General features: G+C 35.5%; 2 protein-coding genes across 4 annotated transcripts in view; both read left to right on the forward strand.

Annotated features, from left to right (window-relative positions):
- Window positions 1-2043: 2043 nt before the first annotated feature.
- LOC139983105 (uncharacterized) overlaps window positions 2044-25108 on the forward strand; it is a 54771-nt gene continuing 31706 nt past the window's right edge. The window contains exons 1-9 of one of the 2 annotated variants that reach the window (XM_071996464.1): window positions 2050-2179; window positions 3134-3238; window positions 4544-4699; window positions 5224-5397; window positions 5878-6174; window positions 6457-7089; window positions 7491-7844; window positions 8027-8065; window positions 8602-10052. In XM_071996464.1, coding sequence (XP_071852565.1) covers window positions 6525-7089; window positions 7491-7844; window positions 8027-8065; window positions 8602-8675 — 1032 coding nt within the window. In that variant the 5' untranslated portion in view covers window positions 2050-2179; window positions 3134-3238; window positions 4544-4699; ... (1 more) ...; window positions 5878-6174; window positions 6457-6524 and the 3' untranslated portion in view covers window positions 8676-10052. Of the gene's footprint in view, window positions 2180-3133; window positions 3239-4543; window positions 4700-5223; window positions 5398-5877; window positions 6175-6456; window positions 7090-7490; window positions 7845-8026; window positions 8066-8601; window positions 10053-25108 lie in introns of those variants that run through there. The other variant, XM_071996463.1, reaches the window with a different exon arrangement.
- LOC139983101 (uncharacterized) lies at window positions 10927-25090 on the forward strand. Of its 2 annotated transcripts, XM_071996456.1 has the most exons (9): window positions 10928-11294; window positions 13548-13652; window positions 15891-16046; window positions 16562-16735; window positions 17225-17521; window positions 17800-18432; window positions 20249-20599; window positions 21004-21069; window positions 21566-25090. In XM_071996456.1, the coding sequence occupies exons 2-9, from the start codon at window positions 13586-13588 to the stop codon at window positions 21643-21645; spliced, it is 1824 nt and encodes a 607-aa protein (XP_071852557.1). In that variant the 5' UTR covers window positions 10928-11294; window positions 13548-13585; the 3' UTR covers window positions 21646-25090. The 2 variants fall into 2 exon arrangements, with proteins under 2 accessions (XP_071852558.1, XP_071852557.1); XM_071996457.1 differs by lacking the exon at window positions 13548-13652 and having other exon boundaries at window positions 10927-11294.

Raw genomic sequence — 25108 nt, forward strand, 5'->3', positions numbered from 1 at the left:
GAAGACACTTTACAATGCCATCTGTGTATCAAGTTTCAATGGTGATCTACGGAATAAGTCCCTTCTGGTTAACAAGGACTCGCCGAGTAGAACTCTTTTACATCAGTGCTTCTAGCAGTCTATTATTACGTTCCCTGTGTGGCACGTACTTTTAACAATGATCTGTGAATTACGTATTGCTACCTCTGAAATAGTTATTCGTTATTATGCTAGCGTAAATAAAAACAACAAAACTGGCCAGTCGGTCCAATAAGAGGTTTAGCACTCACTACTTTTTGATGACTTGTTTTTGGTTGTTACAAAATGTGTTGCTTCTTTAAAAAAAATGGGGGCTGTTACTTGCTGGTTTTACATTAACCCCAATCTTTCAGTCAGCATACTGAGCAATAAATGAATCTTAACTGTTGCAATGTTAGAAAGAATCATAAATGACATATTTGTGACTAATTAAGACACCCCTCACCCCTCCCCCCTGCCTCCCTTATAATGCTTAATAACTAAATTGTTTCCAAGTTTGCTGTTGTTAACAATGTTGTTAACATTGGTACTCAACAAATATAGTCAAATATAGTCAAATATAGTCAATGTATCCGTATGGTTGGTGCAGTTCTTTATATAATGGTTAAGGTCCACTTCTTTGCGGAAACATCTCTAATATCATCATGGCGGTATAGCAACAAGTTTTGTTTTTAAATTTCAATAATATCAGGTTATATTAATGTTGTGAGAAACAAATGGGATCATCTTGTTTGATATAATCATATTGTTACACAATTTAACAGGAATTCTTCCAAAGACAGGATAACTACAGAGTTTACCATAATCATGTGTTTCCAGTCATCATACTAAGAACACAAGAACTATGGTTAATAAACGTAGACCACATAACTTGTTCAAAGGAGAAATAAACCCTGAGGTTTTGCATTGACCACATAGAAGAGACTAATATTCTTACACCATCTGTGAAATAACAAGTCGAAAATAACTTTCCCCAAATTTCCAGGAATTTTCTAACTATTTTTTTTTCTCAACTACTCTTCTGGCGGCCGTTATTTAATTTCAATAGCGAGGGCACTTCAAAAATGACGTCAGCGAGCCACATAGTAAGTTCAACAGCTTCCCTCTCTCTTCATATGAATTGTACTCTTGCTTTTGGAGATTGTTTGGATGTTGATGCACAATTCCGGAGTAGGGTGGGAGGAGCAGGGAAGGGAAAACGATATTATGTTATTCCTGACGGGAAATGTTTCCAGAGAAAAGAGAACGTACAAAAAGGCAGAAAAGCACCAGGCTTGCCCCTCCGTCGCAGAACTGATACTAGTGTTGGCAGTACAAGCATCAGAGTAACCGTCAGTGGCGGCCACGGATGTTCTATATGTCGTTGTCTCAGTTCCTCTACTGTGTATTCAGACTCTAATTCATAACATTGAAGTCCAAATACATGTTCTCTATTTTTAAGAAACATTTGACTAGATATTTCCTTAGTTCCTTAGTAGGACATGTTAGATAGGTTTCAATGTCGTTTTATTACAGCCGTTATAAAACCTTCGATATTTAAAAAAAAAAACACACACACATTTACACTCGAAAGATATTTTTTCTGCGGTTAAAACCTTTGAGAATGTATTATTGATAAAAACAGTCTTCTGTCTAACGCAATATACGACTTTCTTTTTGCTTGTGCAATTTTAATTATTGTTGGAATTGGCGACACTTTTCCGTTTAAATGCGATATGTGGCTCGCTTACGTCACGAAAAGTCGAAATTCAAAAAATAAAAGGCGAATGCCAAGGTTGAACATTACATCGACTTTTAAGGTGGAAAGATATGGTTTGAAGCATTTGTGTTGCTTCTGTCGAAAAGAGCGACTGCAAAAAGGCTAGGGTTCATTGTTCATTTAACAGCTGTATAGTTCAATATAAGTTCCATGGTAAGATAAGATATATATGGTGAATAAATTTGTTTATACACTGCAACTTTACCCGACATTGTCAGATACAAAGGTTACGCACGCAAAGGAACAAGTATTTATATCGTTTGAATCAAATGTTTTGAAATATTTTCCTGTAAGCCCGAGTTTGTTGTCTTGTTATTCAAACGACTAGACTGTTGTAATCCTGGGGAGCAAATTTTTGATTACTTTGATTCTATGTTTGGAAAGTATCAACGCCAAATCAAGGTATGTTTATCATTATCTCTCAATAATTAGTGTAATGTCTTAATAAATTCTGTATTAACTGTGTCCGATAGAGCTGCTACCTATAAAACTCGCCCCTATCTGCTAATTCCGCTGTACACTAGGAGCAAACGATGACATTGATAAATTATTAAGAGTTTCTGTCTTTGCTGCTTTTTGCGTTACTCCTAAGGGAAGTGTACCTTAACTTCTTTTGGATGGATTAATTAATACCAGTACCGAAAACACACATCGTGCCAACGATCTCACTGGAAGATGAACTATAGATTATAACTGAACGGTATGAGTATTACATGTGTGTTATCTGCAGTCTATACAAACAGCTGGATGGTTCACACATGTATATCTCCTATGTATTGATATACACTGAACTAGGCATTAGTTGGTTATATATATATATATATATATATATATTAATATATATATATTAATATAGCGCCTACAAAAGGTTGGAATACGCTATACTAGGTATTAGATCCCCAAATCTCCAGCCAACCTCGTTTTCCAAAGCCTATACAGGGGTTTGGGTATGTCAGTCGTGCAAAGGACGCATTGTAGGCCTTAGAAGTCCAGATACTTTGAATTGGGTAAAGGAAAACAAGAAAGTAGATAAGAGAGATAGTCTTTTAAAAATGAATTTAATCAGTGTCTCCTGGTGAAAACAAACAACTTAACATAAATATGTACATTACGTACCGGTACGTTACGTTAATTTAGTGCGCGAAGGAACCTCCTGTTGGCCGGCTGCGAATATTTTCCCCAAACGGGTTTCATTTACGGAGTTTTCAGCCAATCAGATCGCTCGTGACGTCAGCATCATTAATGACATCGCTTGGAAGTTCTAAAGCATACACTGAATCAGAGAATGATTTTAGTTCTTCTATATGGCAAACTATGTCTTCAACGTAACACAAGTACGATTTTTTCTTCCTTCAGGTTCTCTGGATGTTTGATGTGTCTGGTATCTTTATTCAATGCATGTATCATCATCGAAACATAAGCAAATTGCCGTACTCATAATAGGCATCCAAATAATATTCGGTAAAAAAGTTAACTTTACACGATCTTCTCTTGCTTACAGACAGAAAAATTTTTCAATTCCATCTACTTATGGGTTCCATTGTACTTTCGTGGTTTTAGAGCAAGTCACCGTGGTTATTTAATGGTTTTAGAGCATTTCATCATGGTTCTTTCATGGTTGAAGAGCAATTCACCATATTTGCTTTCAGAGTTGTATAACAAGTCACCATGGTTCTTTCATGGTTCAAGAGCATGTCACCTAGTTCTTTCATGATTGTAGAGCAATTCACTATATTTATTTTCAGAGTTGTATAACAAGTCACCATGGTTCTTTCATGGTTGGAGAGCAAGTCACCATGGTTCTTTTATGGTTATAGAGCATGTCACCATGGTTCTTTCATGGTTGTAGAGCAATTCACCATATTTAATTTCAGAGTTGTGTAACAAATCACCATGGTTCTTTCATGGGTAAAGAGCATGTCACCATGGTTCTTTCATGGTTGTAGAGCAAGTCACCATGGTTCTTGGTTCTTTTATGGTTATAGAGCATGTCACCATGGTTCTTTCATGGTTGTAGAGCAATTCACCATTTTTAATTTCAGAGTTGTGTAACAAATCACCATGGTTCTTTCATGGGTAAAGAGCATGTCACCATGGTTCTTTCATGGTTGTAGAGCAAGTCATCATTTTTCCTTCATGGTTGTAGAGCAAATCACCACGGTTATTTCATGATTGTTTCATTGTTGGAGAGCAAGTCACCGTGGTTCTTTAAATGGTTGTAGAGTGAGTAACCATGGTTCTTTCGTGGTTGTAGAGCATGCCATCATGTTATTTCTTTCATGGTTGTAGAGCATGTTGCCATGGTTCTTTCAAGGTTGTAGAACAAGTCATCATGGTTCTTTCATGGCTGTAGAGTGCTTTCTAACAATCATGTTAACGTAAATCTAACGTTCAGCCATTTTCATTTAGATATTTTTTTAGAAGATTCCAGTAAGAGTAATTAATTTATTAATTATATAATTAGTTAAGTCATCTCAAAATTGTCTGGTGAGATCCAAACAAGTATAAATTCATTTTTGTCGTCATTTAAATTCAAGAAAGTTCTCTGTATCCACATACGAGTTTCTTCGGTACATAATTCGAGGTGGTATACATTTGTGAATAGTAGTTGTACACATCTGCTTGGTACCTCTTTCAAATACTTAATTCAATAAGTAAAACTCGTAAATGCGCTTGATATCACAAACAGTTCATTACAGATGATAAAATATTAGTAGCTAGATTGAATTATCAGAATACATCAAACCATTTTTTTACATAAATTAGGAATTACAGGAGTTCTTACTGACTGCAAAAGTGTTCAGAATGCATCTATTGGCAGCAGATGGGTGATTAACTGTAGACTACCAGAAGAATGGACCGAAGTTAGCTACTATCGCGGTAACCCAGTCGATGAGAATTTGTCTATTATGTCTAACCGAGGTAAATGTGCAATACTCATATATCAAGGAAGCCGCTTTGACAAGATTACTTTCAGAATAATGTTCGGCTTTTGTTAAACATATACTTTGTCTTAAGAGTTAATTTCTGAAGCAGCTGAGAATGAACACTCTTTTTAAACTTGTTGATGTTGTGTTATTGCAAGGTCGTCCAAAATGTAAACAACCAAACAAACATGGGACTGACTCTTGAAACGAAGGATTTGCTCCTTCTTGCACACGTGTTACTCCATTTGATGTTATGAGAACCGTTTTTGAGTAGCTCCCGGTAATTGCAAAAAGACACAATGCAATATTTGAAGATAGAAAATGATATTTCATTCCTTAATTTTGTGTAATATGTATAAAAGACGAAGAATTATATTATTTAAAATTTCACTGCAATCTTCTGTTGTGCAAATTTGCCATTCTCTTCCTATGTAAATAATTTCAGGTCTCCCAAAGATAAAAAAGTTAGTTGATATTCGAAGAGAAAATACCGTTCTCTGTTTTCTTGTTCTAATTAAGGTCATCCTAAAAGCACACTAAGACCTGGACACCTGGACCTGGATGGCAGCTTATTTATTTTGGAAGATGGTGCCATGCTTATCAAAAATATGACAAGAGATCATATATCTTCGTATACGTTGACATATATTGATACAGATGGACATGATTTTCAAAATGAATTCATAATTATAGGTAAATTTACTTGAAATTTATATTTGAGGAAAATAATAGAATACTGTTTTCTTCTTCTTATCAGTAAAAAAAATAACATCGTTTGCGAATGTGCAAGAGTTACGGCAAAAATACGATCCTATGAACTGCAATAATTCGAATTTAGTTAGTATTTTTTCAGTAAGTATAAGTGTTCAGTTAAACATTAAGAATGAATTAAAATCAATGCATTCATGAATAATTCGACATCAAACAAATTCAGAATAATTAACAACATCATCTTCGTCTCAATGTTATATATTTAATTGATATATGACATATATTAATTCTAAAGTTTGTCTTTACTGGTTTTGTAATATCCTTTCACTGTAGTGACTTAATAATCATATTCATATTCATATAGATATTCGTAATCGTATTCATATATGAGTGTAACTAAAGCCTTTCACCGATCCACAGTGCTAATCGTTAATTCATTCCTCTGCTCACACTAACCCACAGATTGTCCTTCTAAATTTTACGTCGAGCACGGATCCGATGGACACATAACATGTTATTTCCCACAGTCTCAGAGGATTTTTTGATACGATTCAACGTCACGCAATGCTCGACCAATCATAAGTCTTGAAGAAGGCCGGAAGTCTGGGTCAGGATACTCTGATGGGAAATACGACATACTCAATAACGGTGGTTTGCTGATCAAGAATACCACATTCAACGATGAAAGAACATTCCGTGTTATAGTTATTGTATCCGATACATCTACGTTTACAGTAGATCAAAAAGTCGTTATTTATGGTTAGTCAGTATGATCTGTTATGAATTGAATTGATAAGAGTTTACTCGAAAAAGCTGAGTATCGCTACGCTGTTCTAATTTGGGTCAGGCTCGTCTGGGTTGAGCAGAGTTCAGTTAGGTGAGGCTGGGTTGGGTTGGGTTGGCCTAGCTTAAACTGCCTATGCTGCAAGCTTAGCATCATTTCCAAGGCCAAGGTTTACAAGCGATATTTGTGCGCTGATAAGAACCCTGTTTACACATTGTTTAGTATATTTCACTCTCCTACAATTGTCTTATTCACAGCAAACACCCAAACGACGGTCCTATCAACAAATGTTTGTGGAGAAGACAGCTTCTGTTTAGTCAAGAAAATGTCAACACCTCTGGTATGTCGGGAATCGAAAACAGGACCTCATACTTTATTGACCTGGACAAGAATTACATCAGGTGGTACACAATTAGCAGAGGCTACAAGGTATGCGTCCTTCGACGGAAGCCTCTACGAGACCTACATCTCAACCAATGTGACTTTTAATCTAAAAGACCGCGTGATTGTTTACATATGTACATCTACAATAAATATTCCATCTAAACCAGTAAGACAAACTGTTGTAATGGTCGAAGATGAGGACAAAGACTTCACCACTAGTGCATTACTACCGACGTATTATAGAGAATATGATGACGTCAAATTACTTTGCACCAATGACAATCCTTTATATTTAGTGTGGAAAAGGAAGGTGAAAGTTACGAACTATGTAACTATTGGATTTTACTACAAAGGGACATCAAAAGTATCGGAACCTGGCTACGAACTTGGAGAGGACGGATCTTTACTCATTAAGAGACTTTCCTATCCACAGGAAGGCGAATATATTTGCATATACAATTCCGGTAACGAAGAAGACACCCAGCAATATCATATCAAGTACGTTGGTGAGTGCTAAGCTGTCACACTCTCAAACTCGATAACTTTGTTTCGGTTTTATCCTTTAACCATAAATAGCAAATGAAATGTTAGTAATGCACCTTAAAAACAAAGTGTTGTAAATGTGTAAAGTTAGTAAAGAATATTTACTACCTGGTCCTGTTTGCTATCGAAACAGCAATATTTTGCCTGGCTGTTTAATTAACTTTATTTTGTTTTGGTATTTTTAAACATAACATTGATAAAACAAAATATAAGCAGTTATTCGCAATTTCTTACTATTATTCACCTTATTTATCTAAGACGCAAATAAAAATGGAGGTTGCGTAAAAGAACATCGATTGCAAGATGATTTCAATTAAATCACATCCATGATAACCTTATTCTCTTATTACTTTCTATTTATCAGTTACACCAACCAATCCTACACCTTCTATTGTTGCTTGTTTGGGAGCGGCATCGGATTGCACATTTAATGTAACTAGGAGTGGATACCTGACATGTTATGTAGAGGGTGTTCGTCCAATCGTGCATCCAAGATGGGACTTTACTGGGCATAGTTCTTCACCAATTACATTCAGCCAACCACAATTAATAGTGAGAAGTGTTGCGTCTGTGTTTAACGTATACTTAACTACTTATTACACAATAACTACCGATGGAGAGTGGCAGGCTGCCAATATCACAGTGTCCTGCAGTGTTAGATATGAAGTTCTAGGACAACAACAAAATAATGTGTCCCTGACGTTACATCTCTCGAAAGGTAATCCATGCTTAAATATATAATTTAAGAGCTTGGCTAAAAATGATAAAGATTCTTACTATTATTTCCTCGCGGTATTATGATTAGCTGACTATGAAAGATGCTCAATGTAACTGTTAATTTGAGAGATTACAAGTTTTAGAATTTCAATAAAATACACTTTGCTGCTTGATTTATTACAGAGATCCAACCCACTCCAAGGGCGGAATGTGGATGTGGAAGTAAGTTTTACACAACACTGTTTTACGAAAAAGTATGGTCTATTTTATGTAAAGCTAGTTGTGTGCTGTTTGCAGTTACATCCTACTTCATGAACCAATAACATCTTTCTCCAGTCCAATTTATAATTGTCTAATTAACTACATTATATGCTCTTCTCTGTGATATGAACATTCATCTGGTGGCGTATATGTAACATGTTGTCCTGTAACCATTCTAGAGTCCAGACAAACCGTTACTTGGCCAATTTGGGTTTCAATTTTGATAAAACCATAGGCAAAAGGAAGTGTGAACTAGCAAGTCAGGTATAGCCATTCAAGAGCTAAGATAGTCTCTTCATGATTCATAACAGGAGCAGTTGATTAATCGAACCATTCTTGGTTTACATCACATTCAACATATAATGATTTACCTCATTTCCGTTATAACCGAAATAAGGCCTATATTCAGCTGTTAACTGCCTTCAGTTTATATTTCTATTCATAAGATGTTGTTTCTAGATATCTTTGCAATATCTCCAGTCTCGATTTCATTCCAGTGATTATCCAATGGACATATGTCATCCCAATCTGCATCCTCGTAACATCAGTCATCAATACGTTAATTGTGTGAAGACTACTGGGGAAACACAAATCAAGTGGCGATTGTAAACACGTTGTGAAAACAACGCAAGCTTTATAAACATCTTACGAATGGAAATCTTAAAACCAACATCGTCCTGCAGTGGCGGAACGTCCATACAGTCAGGGGCGGATGCCCTCCCCCCTCCCACCCCCTGACGGACTCAAATGGACTGCTGGCGCCCTTTTCAGCTTTTTACCACTTTTTACTTATCCCCTAATTATTGACTTTTTTATTGAGCTCTTAACTTTTACATTAGCATTATTATTATTTTTTAAACGTGTACAATGATTGTGATTTTTTATTTATTTTGTATTTAACTTGTACTATGTTTGTGATCCAAAATTTATCATAAACGAAGAGCTTTCTTCTGTTCCTATGATGATATTTTTTAAATGTTGCAGTTAAAATATTTTTGTAAATTTTTATTTACAAATAAGGGTGAACTGTTAATTGCAAACGTGTTTTGCGTTAAAAAATATGTGATAAAATCTTTTTGTATATTTTTATTGACAAATAAGGGTGAACTGTTAATTGCAAACGTGTTTTGAGTTAAAAAATATGTGAAAAGTGTTTTTGTAAAGCACTCAAATGGTTGTAAACCTTTTACGTATATACTTTATTTTTCTTTAATATATAAAACTGTCTATGCACCGTTTGTTTCCGAATGAAATGAACATTTTAATTGGTTAGTTTGTTAAAAGAATGTTTCTATTTTAACTTTAACATTGCGATGAATTTTAATCTTCTTATAACTTTACAATGTTTTGGGATCAAAAATGTAAAAATTTATTTTAAATGAAATGTTTTGTACAATTGACATACATTTTATGAAATGTGTTTAGCGATGCATCTTTTACCTTTTTTTTAATTTTATTATTTACAAAGTGACGTTTCATGAACTGTTCGGTGCTAACGTTTTTTAGTATCAGATCAAGTGAAACTTTTAGGTAAATCTATTTTGACTTTAACGAGTTTAGAAAAGTGTCGTGCTGATGTTGGATACCTTTCAATATTCAATACAGTGTTTTTCTCATATGTAGCTAGTGTATTTGTATATAATTGTGTACTAAATTTTTGGGAAAATTCGTCCCCCGCTACATTACTGTACCACACAAAATATATCCTAAAGAAAAGGTTAAGACCCCAAAGGAGAACATTGCGTTCCATTGTGTACTGAGCGCGAAAATGGCTAACGGACGATGATCTTAGGGGTTGGTTAGTAATTGTTTGCCTCAAACAGAAATCGATCGATATCCTACCTAACGGACGAGTCGCTATCGTTATTGTCATTAAAGCCGCTATTGACTTATCCTTTTGTTCAATATATTTTCTTGTTTGATGTGAAGAAATGTTGCTCTCGAATAAAACAAAAAAACTGTACAACATATCGCTTTTGTTCTCATTTTGACCCTGTGTTGTACTCACACATGTCTTACTTGTCAACCTATAATCCTATCATAGGTCACAAATGCTATAGTGTCCTATATCGGGTCCCACATGGCAAACGTCCTATCATAGGTCCCACCCACGTCCTATATCGGGTCCAACTTGACGTCCTATATCGGGTCCCACATGACGTCCTATATCGGGTCCCACTTGACGTCCTATCATAGGTCCCACATGACGTCCTATATCGGGTACCACTTGACGTCCTATATCGGGTCCCACTTGACAATACGTCCTATAATGGGTCTATACACTACTAATGTTTCCAGAGAAAAGAGAACGCACAAAAATGCAGAAAAGCACCAGGCTTGCCCCTCCGTCGCAGAACTGATTCTGGTGTTGGCAGTACTAGCATCAGAGTAACCGTCAGTGGCGGCCAAGGATGTTCTACATGTCGTTGTCTCAGTTCCTCTGCTGTATATTCAGACTACAATTCATAACAAGTCCAAATATATCCATGTTTCCTTTTTAAGAAACATTTGACTAGATATTTCCTTAGTTCTTTAGTAAGACATGTTAGATTGGTTCAATGTCGTATTATTACAGCCGTCATAAAACCCTCGATATTGAAAAAAACATACGTTCACATTCAAAAGAAAATTTTTCTGCTGCTAAAACCTCTGAGAATGCACCATCAATAAAAAAACAGTCTTTTGTCTAACGCAATATATTTCTTTCTTTTGGCATGTGCAATTTTCATTATTGTTGGAATTGGCAACACTCTTTCTGTTTGAATGCGACATGTGGCTCGCTTACGTCACGTAAAGTCGGAATTCAAACAAAATGGCGAATGCTAAAGGTGAACATTACATCGACTTTTAGGGCGTAAAGCAATGGTTTGAAGCATACGTGTTGCTACTGTCGACAGGAGCGTACTGAAGAAAAAAAAAACGGTTTTATCTTTTAACAGCTGTATAATTCACACGTATAAGTTCCATGGTAAGATATGATGAATATGTTGAATAAATTTGCCAGATACAAAGGTTACGCACGCAGAGGAACATGTCTTAATCTCGTATTATTAAATCAAATGGAAATATTTTCCTGTAAGCTCGAGTTTGTTTGTCTCGTTATTCGAACGACTAGATTGTTGTAATCTGAGGAGAAAAATTCATCTTTTATTTTGATTCAATGTTTGGAAAGTATCAACGCCAAAACAAGGTATGTTTATCATTATCTCACAATAAGTAGTGTAATGTCTAAATAACTTATGCAATAACTGTGTCCGATAGAGCTGCAACCTATGAAACCCGAGCTGCTAATTCCTCTGTACACTAGGAGTAAACGATACATTGATAAACAATTAAGAGGGTAAGAGCTTCGGTCTTTGCTGCTTTTTGTATTATAACTAAGGAAAGTGTAGCTTTACTTCTTTGGATTGATTAATTCAAGTTCCGAAAAAGCCACATCGTACCAACAATCTCACTGGAAGATGAAATATAGATTACCACTGAACGGTATGAGTGTGATATAAGTAAGTAAAATTTATTGATATCAATCATAAAATGAAGATATAATAAAGTGGATTCCGCAGCTTAAAAATAAGCCAAAATATGCAAAATATATGTACAAAAATATGATAAAAATATCATCTAGTTATATGACAGTTCAAAAGCTTTATACTCCTCGGTTAAAAAGAATGTCTAAAGCGTTCAGTACGCATACGAGGTAGGGTATACAACCTACGTGGAGTGGTGTAATACTTATGGAGAGGATGGTCAGGATCAGTCAAAATCCCTCTTACATAATGAAGTACAATTTCTTCAATGTACTGATCATCTATAAAATAATACTTTCTGAAATGTCTGTTTATCAAATTGAGTTGAGTCTTGAAACAAGAAGAGAGCCACACAGAAGCATAACAGACCATGAGTGAAATCACCATGGAACGGAAGAGCCAAAGCTGTTTCTCATATTTTAGACCAAATTCGCCCAACCTATAAATACAATATAGCCGCTGCTTTTCTTTCTTAAGTGTTGAGCCTATATGAGTCCCAAGTGAGAGTATGATTAAATATGAGTCCTAAATATTTAAAATCTGACACAACCTCAACCTCACTATCATTAATTATAACTGGATCATGCATCTGAACTGAACGGAAATCAACAATAAATTCATTGGTCTTACGCTGTTAATAAAAAGGTAATTGGTTTCACACCACGCTAAAGTCTCCGCAATAGCTGTGTTGTAATTGACGATGCTCGGTGGATATTTATCATTACACAAACCAACAATAACCGTATCATCTGCATATTTTATAATGTAAACATTTTCATAAAGTGTGGACAAGGAATCATTATAAACGGCAAACAGCAATGGTGATAAACAACACCATAGTGGGGCACCAGTATTAGTGACAATATCTTCACTGCTGACCCCATCCCAGTATACATATTGAGTTCTGTTGAATAAAAAGTGAAACAGCAGTGATATGATGTTCTGGTTTACATGAGCATCTAAAGTACGAAGTAAGTTCGAATTGCTTAGAGTGTTAAATGCGGAGCTTAAGTCCATAAAACAAACCCTGGCAAAATTACCGACAGTGTCCACATGTTGGCGTAGAACTGTATCCAACAGCAAACATATATGTGTGTTCTCTGCAGTATATATACAAACAGCTGGATGGTTCACATATGCATAGCTCGTCGGTGTTGATATACACTGAACTAGGCATTAGTTGGTACACACATGCACAGCTTCTTCAATATAATGAAATTCATATATATATATATATATATATATATTACGTCTACAATAGGTTGGAATACGCTATACTAGGTATTAGATCCCCAAATCTCCAGCACGCCACGTTTTCCAAAGCACATACAGGGGTTCGGGCATGGAAGACTTGCAAAGGACGCTATGTAGGCTTCATTCCCGTCTTTTTATGGCACAAGAACAGCTATTGCTTGTTGAAGAATGGTTGACGGATGATTGCCTACCTTTTTCACGGAAGTTAAAATACGCAGACATATTCCTGAAATTAATCGAAAATATGCCAACATTCATTTGAATATATGCCAGTATTGCATTGAATGTTTACGAAGTCCAGATACTATGAATTGAGGAAACGAACACAAGAAAGTAGATAAGAGTGGTAGTCTATTAAAAATGAATCTAATCAGTGTCTCCTTGTGAAAACAAACAACTTAACATAAATACATTATACCCTTACTTTACGTTCACTTAGTGCGCGGAGATACCTCCAGTTGGCCGGCTGCAATTTTTGTTTTCCAAACAGGTTTATAATTACGGAGTTTTCAGGCAATCAGATTGCTTGTGACGTCAGCATCATATATGACCTTCGCTTGGAAGTTCTAAAGCATACACTGAATCAGAAGAATGATTTTAGTTCTCTTATATGGCAAACTATGTCTTCAACGTAACACAAACACGATGTTTTCTTCCTTCAGGTTCTCTGGATGTTGGATGTGTCTGGTATCTTATTAGAATGCATGTATCATCATCGAAACATAAGCAAATTGCCGTACTCATTATAGGCATCGACATAATATTCGGTAAAAAAGTAAACTTTACATGATCTTCTCCTGTTTACAGAAATAAACATGTTTAATTTCCATCTTCTTGTGGGTTCCATGGCTCATTTATGGTTTAAAGCATGTCACCATGGTTCTTTTCTTGTTGTAAAGCAAGTCACCGTGGTTCTTTTATGGTTTTAGAGCATTTCAAAAAGGGTCTTTCATGGTTGTAGAGCATGTCATTGTGGTTCATGGTTGTAGAACATGTCACTGTGGTTCATGGTTTTAGAGCATGTCAATGTGGTATTTTCATGGTTGTAGAGCAATTCACCATGGTTCTTATAATGGTAGTAGAGTGAGTCAATGGTTCTTTCATGGTTGCAGAGCAAATTACAACGGTTATTTCAGGATTGTAAAGCAAGTCACTATTGTTCTTTCATTGTTGTAGAGCAATTCACCATGGTTCTTATAATGGTTGTAGAGTGAGTCACCGTGGTTCTTTCATGGTTGTAGAACAAGTCATCATGGTTCTTTCATGGTTGTAGAGTGCTTTCTAACAATCATGCTAATATAAATCTAACTTTCAGCCATTTTCATTTATATATTATTTAGAGGATTTCAGGAAGGGTTATTAGTTTATTAATTACATAATTAGTTAAGTCATCTGAAGGTTGATAATTAGTTAAGTTATCTTAGAGTTGACTTTAATTGAAGAACATTTTGTACCTTTTCTGGAGAGTGGTGCTCCTTGTGCAAGGCCCTTAATCTGGGTATATTATTGCAAACCTGCGAGGTTACTTTAAATACAGTGGCAGCCACCGGTTTGTCGCTGCACCTTATATTGCATACGTCCAGAGGACACGTAGTAATGACGTTATCGTTTGAATTATGCATACTTTGTTGCGTAGGTGTGTGAGACATTATCAATGATCATGATTTAACTGTTGCACAGTGGTGCGAGAAGACCGATAACTGTTTTATATCCTAATAAAAATAAAAAATAAAAATATTTTCACCAACTACCAATGCATCTGTTCTTCTCAAAGATCTGTCCAAAATGTCATAATTCATCACATATCTTTCTCTTTTTTTGTTGATACATCTCAAAATGCTTTCGCTATTTTCCGGTACTAGATTTATATATAAACTTATGCATACTCTTAAATATTTTGTTTTCTTTTGATTTAAACGTCTCATTTCGATATATGTATTGTCCTTAAAATATATGTAATTTTCCTTAAAATATTTTTCACGACCCCACGTTAATAATAATAATAATGATAAAAGTGCGCCCATATCCACCCGGATATGCCAGGAGGGTGTTCAATGTGCGGGAGAGGAAGAGGTAGTAAAGCAAAAACAAAAATGAACAAAAGAATTATTGGTTAACATTGATGAATGCTTGACTTTTTTAAGGAAGTGAGGGAAGTACAACACTTGAGTTCTAGTGGTAATCCATTTCAGAGGCGAGGAGCAGCTACTTCGAACAATCCGTCACCCGATGTATGTTTAGGTTAATTTTATTGGAGTAAATGCATGTTACTGTAGCTAAGACGTCGTGTCTGGAGCATGCCAGAGATACAAGAGAAGCAAATCCATTCAGCAATTTGTAGGTAGTTAACAGGAGCTTGTAAATAATTCGGTGAGAGACCGGAAGCCAATGTTGCTCTTCAAGAATAGGTTTCATGTGACAAGACGTTTTAGATAATGTAACAATGCGTGCAGCAGTATTTTGAGGGCGTTGAAATTGAACGATTTGATTTTGTGTTGTAGAACATATAGAGGAGCGCGTTCCCATTATCGATGCGTGAAAATAAAAAGGCGTGGATGATTTTCTCAGTGGATTCACGGTTCAAATATTTGCAAATATTACCGATATTCCGAATGTCCAAGAATAATGACCGAATGGCAAATTTTTGCTTGTTGGACGGGAAATCTGGGAATCACCGATCATAATAAGAGGAACAATGATCTTCGAGAGTTTCTGGTGAGATCCAAAACAAGTATAAATTCAGCATATTGTCATCCAAATTCGAGAAACTTTTTTTGCATCCACATACGAGTTTCTTTGATACATTATTCGAGGTTGGTATACATTTGTGAATAGTAGTTCTACAAATCTGCTTGGTACTTCTTTAAAATACTTACTTACTTAAATAAGTAAAACTGGTGGATGCGTAAGATATAACAAACAGTTCATTACAGATAATAATATAACTGTTTATATATTGAATAATCAAAATACATCAAACCATTTGATTGTTTTACAATAATTAGGAATTACAGGAGTTCTTACTGACTGCAAAAGTGTTCAGAATGCATCTATTGGCAGCAGATGGGTGATTAACTGTAGACTACCAGAAGAATGGACCGAAGTTAGCTACTATCGCGGTAACCCAGTCGCTGAGAATTTGTCTATTAGGTCTAACCGAGGTAAATGTGCAATACTCATATATCAAGGAAGCCGCCTTGACAAGATTACTTTCAGAGCAATGTTCGGCTTTTGTTAAACATATACTTTGTCTTAAATTAAGAGTTAAGTTCTGAAGCAGCTGAGAATGAACACTCTTTTTAAACTTTTTGATGTTGTGTTATTGAAAGGACGTCAAAAAGGTAAACAGCCTGTAATACTAACATTGGACTGAGTGTTGAGATGATGGATTTGCCCTTTCTTGCACACGTGTTATTCCGTTTTTGAGTAGCTCCCTGTAATTGCAAAAAGACACAGTGCAATATTTGAAAATAAAAATTGATATTCTTTTCCTTAATTTTGGATTACTATGCATAAAAGAAGACGGATTATATTATTTAATATTTCACTGCAATCTTCTATTGTGCAAATTTGCCATTCTCTTCCGATGTACATAATTTCAAGTCTCCCAAAGATAATAAAGTAAGTTGTTATTCGGAGAGAGACAACCGTTTTCTGTGTTCTTGTTCTAATAAAGGTCATCCTAACAGCACACTAGGACCTGGACACCTGGACCTGGATGGCAGCTTATTTATTTGGGAAGATGGTGCCATGGTTATCAAAAATATGACAAGAGGTCATATATCTTCGTATACGTTGACATATATTGATACAGATGGACATGATTTTCAAAATGAATTCATAATTATAGGTAAATTTACTTGACATTTATATTTGAGGAAAATAAAAGAATACTGTTTTCTTCTTCTTATCAGAAAAAAAGTTAACATCGTTTGCGAATGTGCAAGAGTTACGGCAATAATACGATCCTATGAATTGCAATAATTCGAATTCAGTTAGTATTTTTTTTTTCAGTAAGTATAAGTGTTCAGTTAAACATTAGAATGAATTAAAATCAATGCATTCATGAATAATTCGACATCAAACAAATTCAGAATAATTAACAACATTATCTTCGTCTCAATGTTATATATTTAATTGGTATATGACATATATTAATTCTAAAGTTTGTCTTTACTGGTTTTGTAATATCCTTCCATTGTAGTGACTTAATAATCATATTCATATTCATATAGATATAGATATTCGTGATCGTATTCATATATGAGTATAACTAAAGCCTTTTATTGATCCACAGGGCTAATCGTTAATTCATTCCTCTGCTCACACTAACCCACAGATTGTCCTTCTAAATTTTACGTCGAGCACGGATCTGATGGACACATAAACTGTTATTTCCCACAGTCTCAGAGGATTTTTTGGTACGATTCAACGTCACGCAATGCTCGACCAATCATAAGTCTTGAAGAAGGTCAGAAGGCTGGGTCAGGATACTCTGATGGGAAATACGACATTCTTAATAACGATGGACTGCTGATCAGGAATACCACATTTAACGATGAAAGAACATACCGTGTTATAGTTATTGTATCCGATACATCTACGTTTACAGTAGATCAAAAAGTCGTTATTTATGGTTAGTGAGTATGATCTGTTATGAATTGGATTGATAAGAGTTAACTCGAAAAAGCTGAGTTTGGCTACTCTGTGCTAATTTGGGTCAGGCTCGTCTGGGTTGGGCAGAGTTCAGTTAGGTGAGGCTAGGTTGGGTTGGGCCTAGCTTAAACTGCTTATGCTGCAAGCTTAGCATCATTTCCAAGGCCAAGGTGTAGAAGCGATATTTGTGCGCTCATAAGAACTCTGTTTACACATTGTTTAATATATTTCACTCTCCTACAATTCTCTTATTCACAGCAAACACCCAAACGACGGTCCTATCAACAAATGTTTGTGGAGAAGACAGCTTCTGTTTAGTCAAGGAAATGTCAACACCTCTGGTATGTCGGGAATCGAAAACAGGACCTCATACTTTATTGACCTGGACAAGAATTACATCAGTTGGTACACAATTAGCAGAGGCTACAAGGTATGCGTCCTTTGACGGAAGCCTCTACGAGACCTACATCTCAACCAATGTGACTTTTAATCTGAAAGACCGCGTGGTTGTTTACATTTGTACATCTACAATAAATATTCCATCTAAACCAGTAAGACAAATTGTTGTAATGGTCGAAGATGAGGACAAAGACTTCATCACTAGTGCGTTACTACCGACGTATTATAGAGAATATGATGACGTCAAATTACTTTGCACCAATGACAATCCTTTATACTTCCTGTGGAAAAGAAAGGTAAATGTTACAAACTATGAAACGATTGGATATCATTACGGAAGTAAATCGGGTGAAGTAAAACCTGGCTACAAGCTTGGTGAGGACGGATCTTTACTCATCAAGAGCTTAACATATCCACAAGAAGGTGAATATGTTTGTATCTTCAACACTGGTACTAGAGACGAATACAAACCTCACCGTGTCAAGTGTGTTAGTGAGTATATTTCAAGCTAGGAAAGATCAGTAATGGAACAGACACTGTTACCATAATTGCCTTCAGAGGGAATTGATATTCAATATTTCCTTGTTTCAATTTCATTAATTAAATTAAACTACAAAATCACTTTGCGTTTTAGTTATACAATGGAGGTACCTTCTTACCCAAGTTACTTTGTGCTTTACTTGTGTTATGAGGTCTGTGACTATTCATTGAATGTTCATCTGTTGCTACTAGTACAATGTAGGTAACTTCTTAAACAAGTTGTTTTGTGATTTAATTGTCTTCGTTTGTTACTTGTAAAATTGTGGTTCTTTCTTACACAAGTTACTTTGTGCTTTACGTGTCTTCTTTTTTGTTACTTGTAAAATGGAGGTATCATCTTACCCAAGTTACTTTGTTCTTTACTTGTCGCCATTGTTACTTGTATAATGGAGGTATCATCTTACCCAAGTTACTTTGTGCTTTACTTTGTTGGTACCTGTACAGTGGAGTTTCCTTCTCACCCCACTTACTTTGTGATTTATACTTGTGTTATGAGGTCTGTGCATACTATTCATTGAATGTACATCTGTCGTGCGTAGTTAAGTTTATCTGATTGTGTATACGTCGGGAATGTGTTAATACAAATTAACTGTACGAAATCGCTATGCTATACATGCTTGCTCCTCTTTGGCAGTAGCTTTTATTGGATTGAGTTAGTTCTATTCACTCCGCCCATCAAAAAGGGGATCTTCTTTTTACTACACATGATGCCCATCTATTCATTATCTGTCAACGTCGTTCTACTTTGCCGAAATTTACATTGCCGTTCTGCCCGTCCATGCGTCCACGTAGTTTTTACTGTATCATACATACGCAATGAAAAAATCTATGCCGAATAATCTCTCTTTCGCTTGTTGAACTTACTTTCCGTCGATCCATTTACCTTGAGGAGATTCTAGTTCATTGTATTCAATGTGGACTTATGTTGTAAATAACTTTTACTTCGAATCTTCTTACATATCTTTTCACGAGAAACTTTTCTACAATATATATTTTCGTCAATTTCAAAACCAAAGTCTTCTGAAAACCTAACTAGCCAACTCTACAGAACAACTTTCGCCAACCTTCCAGGAACTACGCCCTGCTCTCAGTGACTTCACTCTATTGCAAGTAATTGAAAAAAATGTGATATGTGTTTATGTCATGTATGTCTTAATTATAGCTCAAACCAACAGTTCTCCTTTCTCGTCTCTTCTTTAATGGTCGTGACTGTTGGTTGATCTCAAGTGCTTGAATCCCTCTTCTCGATAGCTAGCAGTCACATAACTCTGTACACTTGTCTTCATTGTCACTAGTACAATGTGAGTACCTGCTTACCCAAATTACTTTGTGAGTGGTAAAAGGGTTAAAACAGTTCCTGATATTAAGTTCTAGACAATGACCTAACCTTCGCCACAGCTAACTTTTGTCATAATCTCACCTCTAGATAAACACGTCATAGAACTTTGGCGTGTGACTACTCCAATATCCATAACATGTTTAGAAAAAACGTTTACTTAAGTTTAAAGTAAGCTAGATATACGGCATGCTCCATGATTAATGTATGTCGTCCAGTTACAGAGTTGTTGACAATTTAAAATTTATAATCATGGACGTTAAATATGAATCTTAGAGACTGACGTCGGTCAGCCTGCGGCTTTGATAAGCCAATGATGGCATCTTAGCGAGATCCTGCGTGCATGAGGATCTAAAATACATACATATACATACATACATACAAAAATTATTAGCAGCAATCGGTCAATCCCCCTTCCTGTTATCCTTTCAGGCACTCCACCTAATCCTGCACCGGGTATAATTGGCTGCTCAAACACATCCAACTGCAAGTTCAGTGCTACCACGGACGGATATCTCACGTGTTATATCGAAGGCGTCCGTCCAATTGTTTATCCGAAATGGATCAAAGTTGACCACACTTTGTCTGTGATAACATTTCGCCAGCCACAGTTAATAGTGAGAAGCGTAGGTTCATTATTCAACATATACGTGACATCTTACTACTCGGTAACTCCTGACAAAGATTGGCAGTCATCCGATATTAAAGTGGCATGCATTATTACCTACGAAACTCTTGGACAATTCAAGACATTTGTAACTTTACATCTTCCAAATAAAACAGGTAGGCTCCTATTAACTTTATATTTGTCAATTTAATTGTAATACTTAGCCTTGGTGGATAGGCTAAGGATAGACAATACATTAATGTACGTTAAGGTCAGTAAAGGCGAAAACCCCATTTTGTAAGTAATAAAAGTCACTTTGTTTACTTGAATTATGTTAACTTTCCTTAGGTGAATCAAATAACTTCAAGTCATTGTCAAATACTTCAATCTAATGAATCGTTATCCCTTGTAAACATTTCATACGTATTTAGCTATCTGATAAGGTATCACCTCAAGGTTACTGATAATTATTTAGTTCAATTGAAATGGCTATGAGTTATTGTTACTTAAATAGGATAATACAAAATATTAACAATTTATCAAATGCCATTTCCATTTTTTTTCAATTTTGATTAATTAGATAACAAGGAGAAAGGATTTACGAAACAGATTCCATTAACTGACAACACAGATGCAGCTGAATCTTGTAAGGAACGTAACGTATAGTAATCATATGCATATTGACTTTATTTGGTAAACAAACATATTGAACACACCATGTAAGATGTGTTCTGATACAATCCCTGCCTGCCATTACCACGACTTGCTTTCTATTTCCAAGCAATTAACGGTATGTTAATCCGTGTAAATATAACTCTTTGATAGCTAGCTTCAATGACTGGTTTGTTAATTTGTGTAAATATAACTCTGTGATAACTAGCTTTCTATAAAAAAAAAATTGTTTTTTTGTTGTTAAGTGTGTATGTGTCTTTGCCAAAGACTTATAATTATATATAGCTGACATTAGCTGTAATGTGGACGTTTTTTTTTTTTAAATTTGAAACCTCAAGCAGGATAATATTTAGTATATGTATTTCTTCCAGGAATAAGACTTATAGCCTCAAACGCTAGAAAAACACTTCGCATATGATTTCAATATGTATTTAAACTAACCATTAACATTCCTCTCATTTCTATTTCAGCGGCTGATTTTTGGAACATTCTTATATTCACATCGATAGTTGTTTTAATCGTCATTACAATCGTTGCCAAAGCTTCCTAATGTCGAAATACACAGCAAAGGGATAAGGCACTGGTAGCAGAAACAACAACAAATTTGAAATCTGACATAAATGGAAATAAATCTACTTCCAATGTTGTAACAGACAACGAACGTGCAGAGTTTGGAATCACATAAGGGGCATGTCAAAGGTGTTTCATGCTAGATTAACAAAGCCTGTGGTTTGCAGATACAAGTATTCAATGTCTTAGGTCAAGCTTAGTTTCCTTTTCGTCTTGCATGAAGTCAGAGATTTCACAAAAAGCAATAACTGCTAAAAATCTTAACCATTGAAAATAAATTCTTTATGAAGAAATAAAGAACAGCCATGTGAGCAGTACTTAACGGCGATTGTTACAAATGTATAATTTACTGAAAAGTATTAGGAAATTTACTAGAAAAATGAACAAAAAGTATTTTGAACAAATATTCTACCAGGTTTAATGAAATGTTGTATGCTGCGAATGCTGGCACGTCCTCTAATAACTTTATATTAAAGGAGAAGGGTCTTCATCACAAACAAACGATGGACATTCACATTTCATGAACATTATAAATAGTGAAAAGTAATAACTATATGGGATGAATTATGTTATTGTTATGATCCAACTATAATTGCAATATTTGTTATCAATAGAGATCACTTGCTTTTCTTTTTCTGTAGTCAGTAAACGTTACCATACTTGTATATGCTAATGGAAGTTTAAATTCTTGTCGAATTAAAAGTAATATCTGGTTAATTATCTGTATGAATAAAAACATAAAGTCACAATTCGTAACAAATTGACTGTTGATGGCATTCAATATCAGTTTACTATATCCTTGTAATATTTGGGTTGAGAAGCCTCGTCTGTATCATAGACACAAGTTTATTTCACTCTTATCCCATGCTCTTTGAAAAGGGGATTGATCCTAATGATACTGTTTTTTATAATTTCAAACGTTTTGAGACACTTACATTTGCAATTTGTAATCCCTGTCAGACTGTAAAATCTCAAAAGAAGCTGTTTCCGGTGATCCCTATTATTCCACACGTGAGCTGCTGCTATTAATTCTTTGATGTTAATGATATCAATCGTTGTAGCAGTACGCCCTCTATTGTTCGTTAGGGCGAGGACATATTTTTTTTCTCTATTGCTCAAACATCTCACTCGTTTTCTTTGAGTGGACTCTCTGTTCGTTGTTCTTGGTAACGCCCCCAATAATGTGTATCCACATGCTAGAAAATTGTCATTTATTGGTGTAGTTTGGTGTTATTCTTAGCGGTAAACAATTAAATTATATTTTGCTATCTGTTCGTACTGCAAAAGGAATTAACAATGATTAGACTATTAAGCTGCAGAAAAAAAACAGCCTCTCTATATTAGCTTATAAACGACTTTCCATCTTAAATGGAAGCAATCCTATAATATTATTATAATCATTGGGATCTCTTGTTTGATATAATTATATTGTTATACAAATTAAGAGGAATTCTTCCAAGGACAGTATAATTATAGTCTACCATAAATCGTGTGTATTCACACACCGTAGTGAGAACACGACAAAAAATATGGTTAATATACGTAGGCCACATAACTTTTTTAAAGGAGAAATAAACCCTGGGATTTTGCAGTGACCTTAAATATAGTAGACTAATATTCTTACACCCTCTGTGAAATAACTAACTATTCAAAATTACCATTCCCCGAATTTCCATGAATTAAAAAAAAATCTTCACAATATTTTTTTGGCGGCCATTATTTAATTCAATAACAAGGGCGCTTCAAAAATGAAGTCAGAGAGCCGCAAAGTAAGTTGAAAATTTCCTTCTCTCTGCGTATGAATTGTACACTTGCTCTTGGAGATTGGAAGTTGGTGCAAAATGCCGGAGTGCCAATCATTTGGTTGTATAAACAGGACAGGGGCGGAAGGAGCAGGAAAGGGAAAATGATATTGTGTTATTCCTGACGGGAAAATGTTTCCAGAGAAAAGAGAACTTTACATGAGGCGCAAAACCACCAGGTGTGCCTCTCCGTCGCAGAACTGTTACTAGTGTTGGCATTACGAGCATCAGAGTAACAGCTATTGTCGATAGAGATGCGGTCTGTTCAGCAAGCTCTAGGTCTCGTTGTCTCAGTTCCTCCACTGTATATTGAGGCTTGAATTGATAACAACAAGTCCACATACATCGTTCCATGGTCTCTCTTTTTTGAAGAAACATTTGACTATATTTTTCTTCAGTTTGTGTGAACGGGCGAGTAGGATATGTTCAATAGGTTTCAATGTCGTGTTATTATAGCAGTCGTAAAACCATCAATATTTAAGAAAATAAAAAACGTTTACACTCGAAAATATATTTTCTACTGTTAAACCCTTTTAGAATGTATCAAAATCTGTCAAAGGAAGTTACGCTTGCAACTGGAGTCCCACAAGGCTCAGTTCTGGGGCCGTTACTTTACACCTTGTATGTAGCTCCATTGCATGATTTAATCATTTCAGCTAATATGCAAACTGTTATTTATGCTGATGACATTCAGTTATTTACATCTTTCCATCCTGATCATTGTTCCGATGCTATTCAAAAAATCCAAAACTGTATTGCAGATGTAGAATCATGGGCTATATCAAACAATCTTTTTATCAATGACTCAAAGACTGAAATCCTCCATGCTACCTCGCAATTTAAACCCACAACAATCAAATCTATTTCAGTCAAAATTGATCAGACCACCATCACTCCGTCCACGCACGTCAAAAGTCTAGGAGTTGTACTGGATCCCCATCTAAGCATGAAACAACAGGTCAATGCTGTTTGTAAATCATCATACAACGCCGCACGGAAGATCAGCCGGATACGGAAGTTTTTAACCAACGATATGACTACAAAACTTGTATGCTCCTTGATAATGCCCAGGCTTGACTACTGTAACTCCCTTTCATTTGGCCTTCCTGACTCTACACTGAAAAAAACTTCAAACTGTTCAGAATTCTGCTGCCCGGTTAATATCATGTTCATCGCGTCATGATCACATATCTCCAGTGCTTCAATCACTCCATTGGCTTCCAGTAAAACAACGGTCAATTTATAAGCTCCTCCTCTTAACGTACAAATCACAACACTCACTTGCCCCTGGTTACATTACAAATTTAATTCCTCAGTATCATCCTCAACGCCAACTTCGCTCGTCTACAAAGTGTCTTCTTGCCACCAGCCATACCCCAAACACAAAGTTTTATGGAGAAAGAGCCTTCATCTCTGCTGCACCTCATCTCTGGAACAATCTACCATCTTCAATTTGCAATGCACCATCGGTTGACTGTTTTAAGCGTCTCTTAAAAACTCATTTATTCCAAAAATTTACAGTGATTTGACTTGCATATTTGTGTACTTGTTTAAGCGCTTTGAGGCCTTTGCATAAAGCGCTCTATAAATATTTGCTTATTATTATTAAATGAAAAACAGACTTTTTATATAACTCAATAT

Source organism: Apostichopus japonicus, chromosome 16 (genome assembly GCF_037975245.1).
Source record: "Apostichopus japonicus isolate 1M-3 chromosome 16, ASM3797524v1, whole genome shotgun sequence".
Lineage (NCBI taxonomy): Eukaryota > Metazoa > Echinodermata > Holothuroidea > Aspidochirotida > Stichopodidae > Apostichopus > Apostichopus japonicus.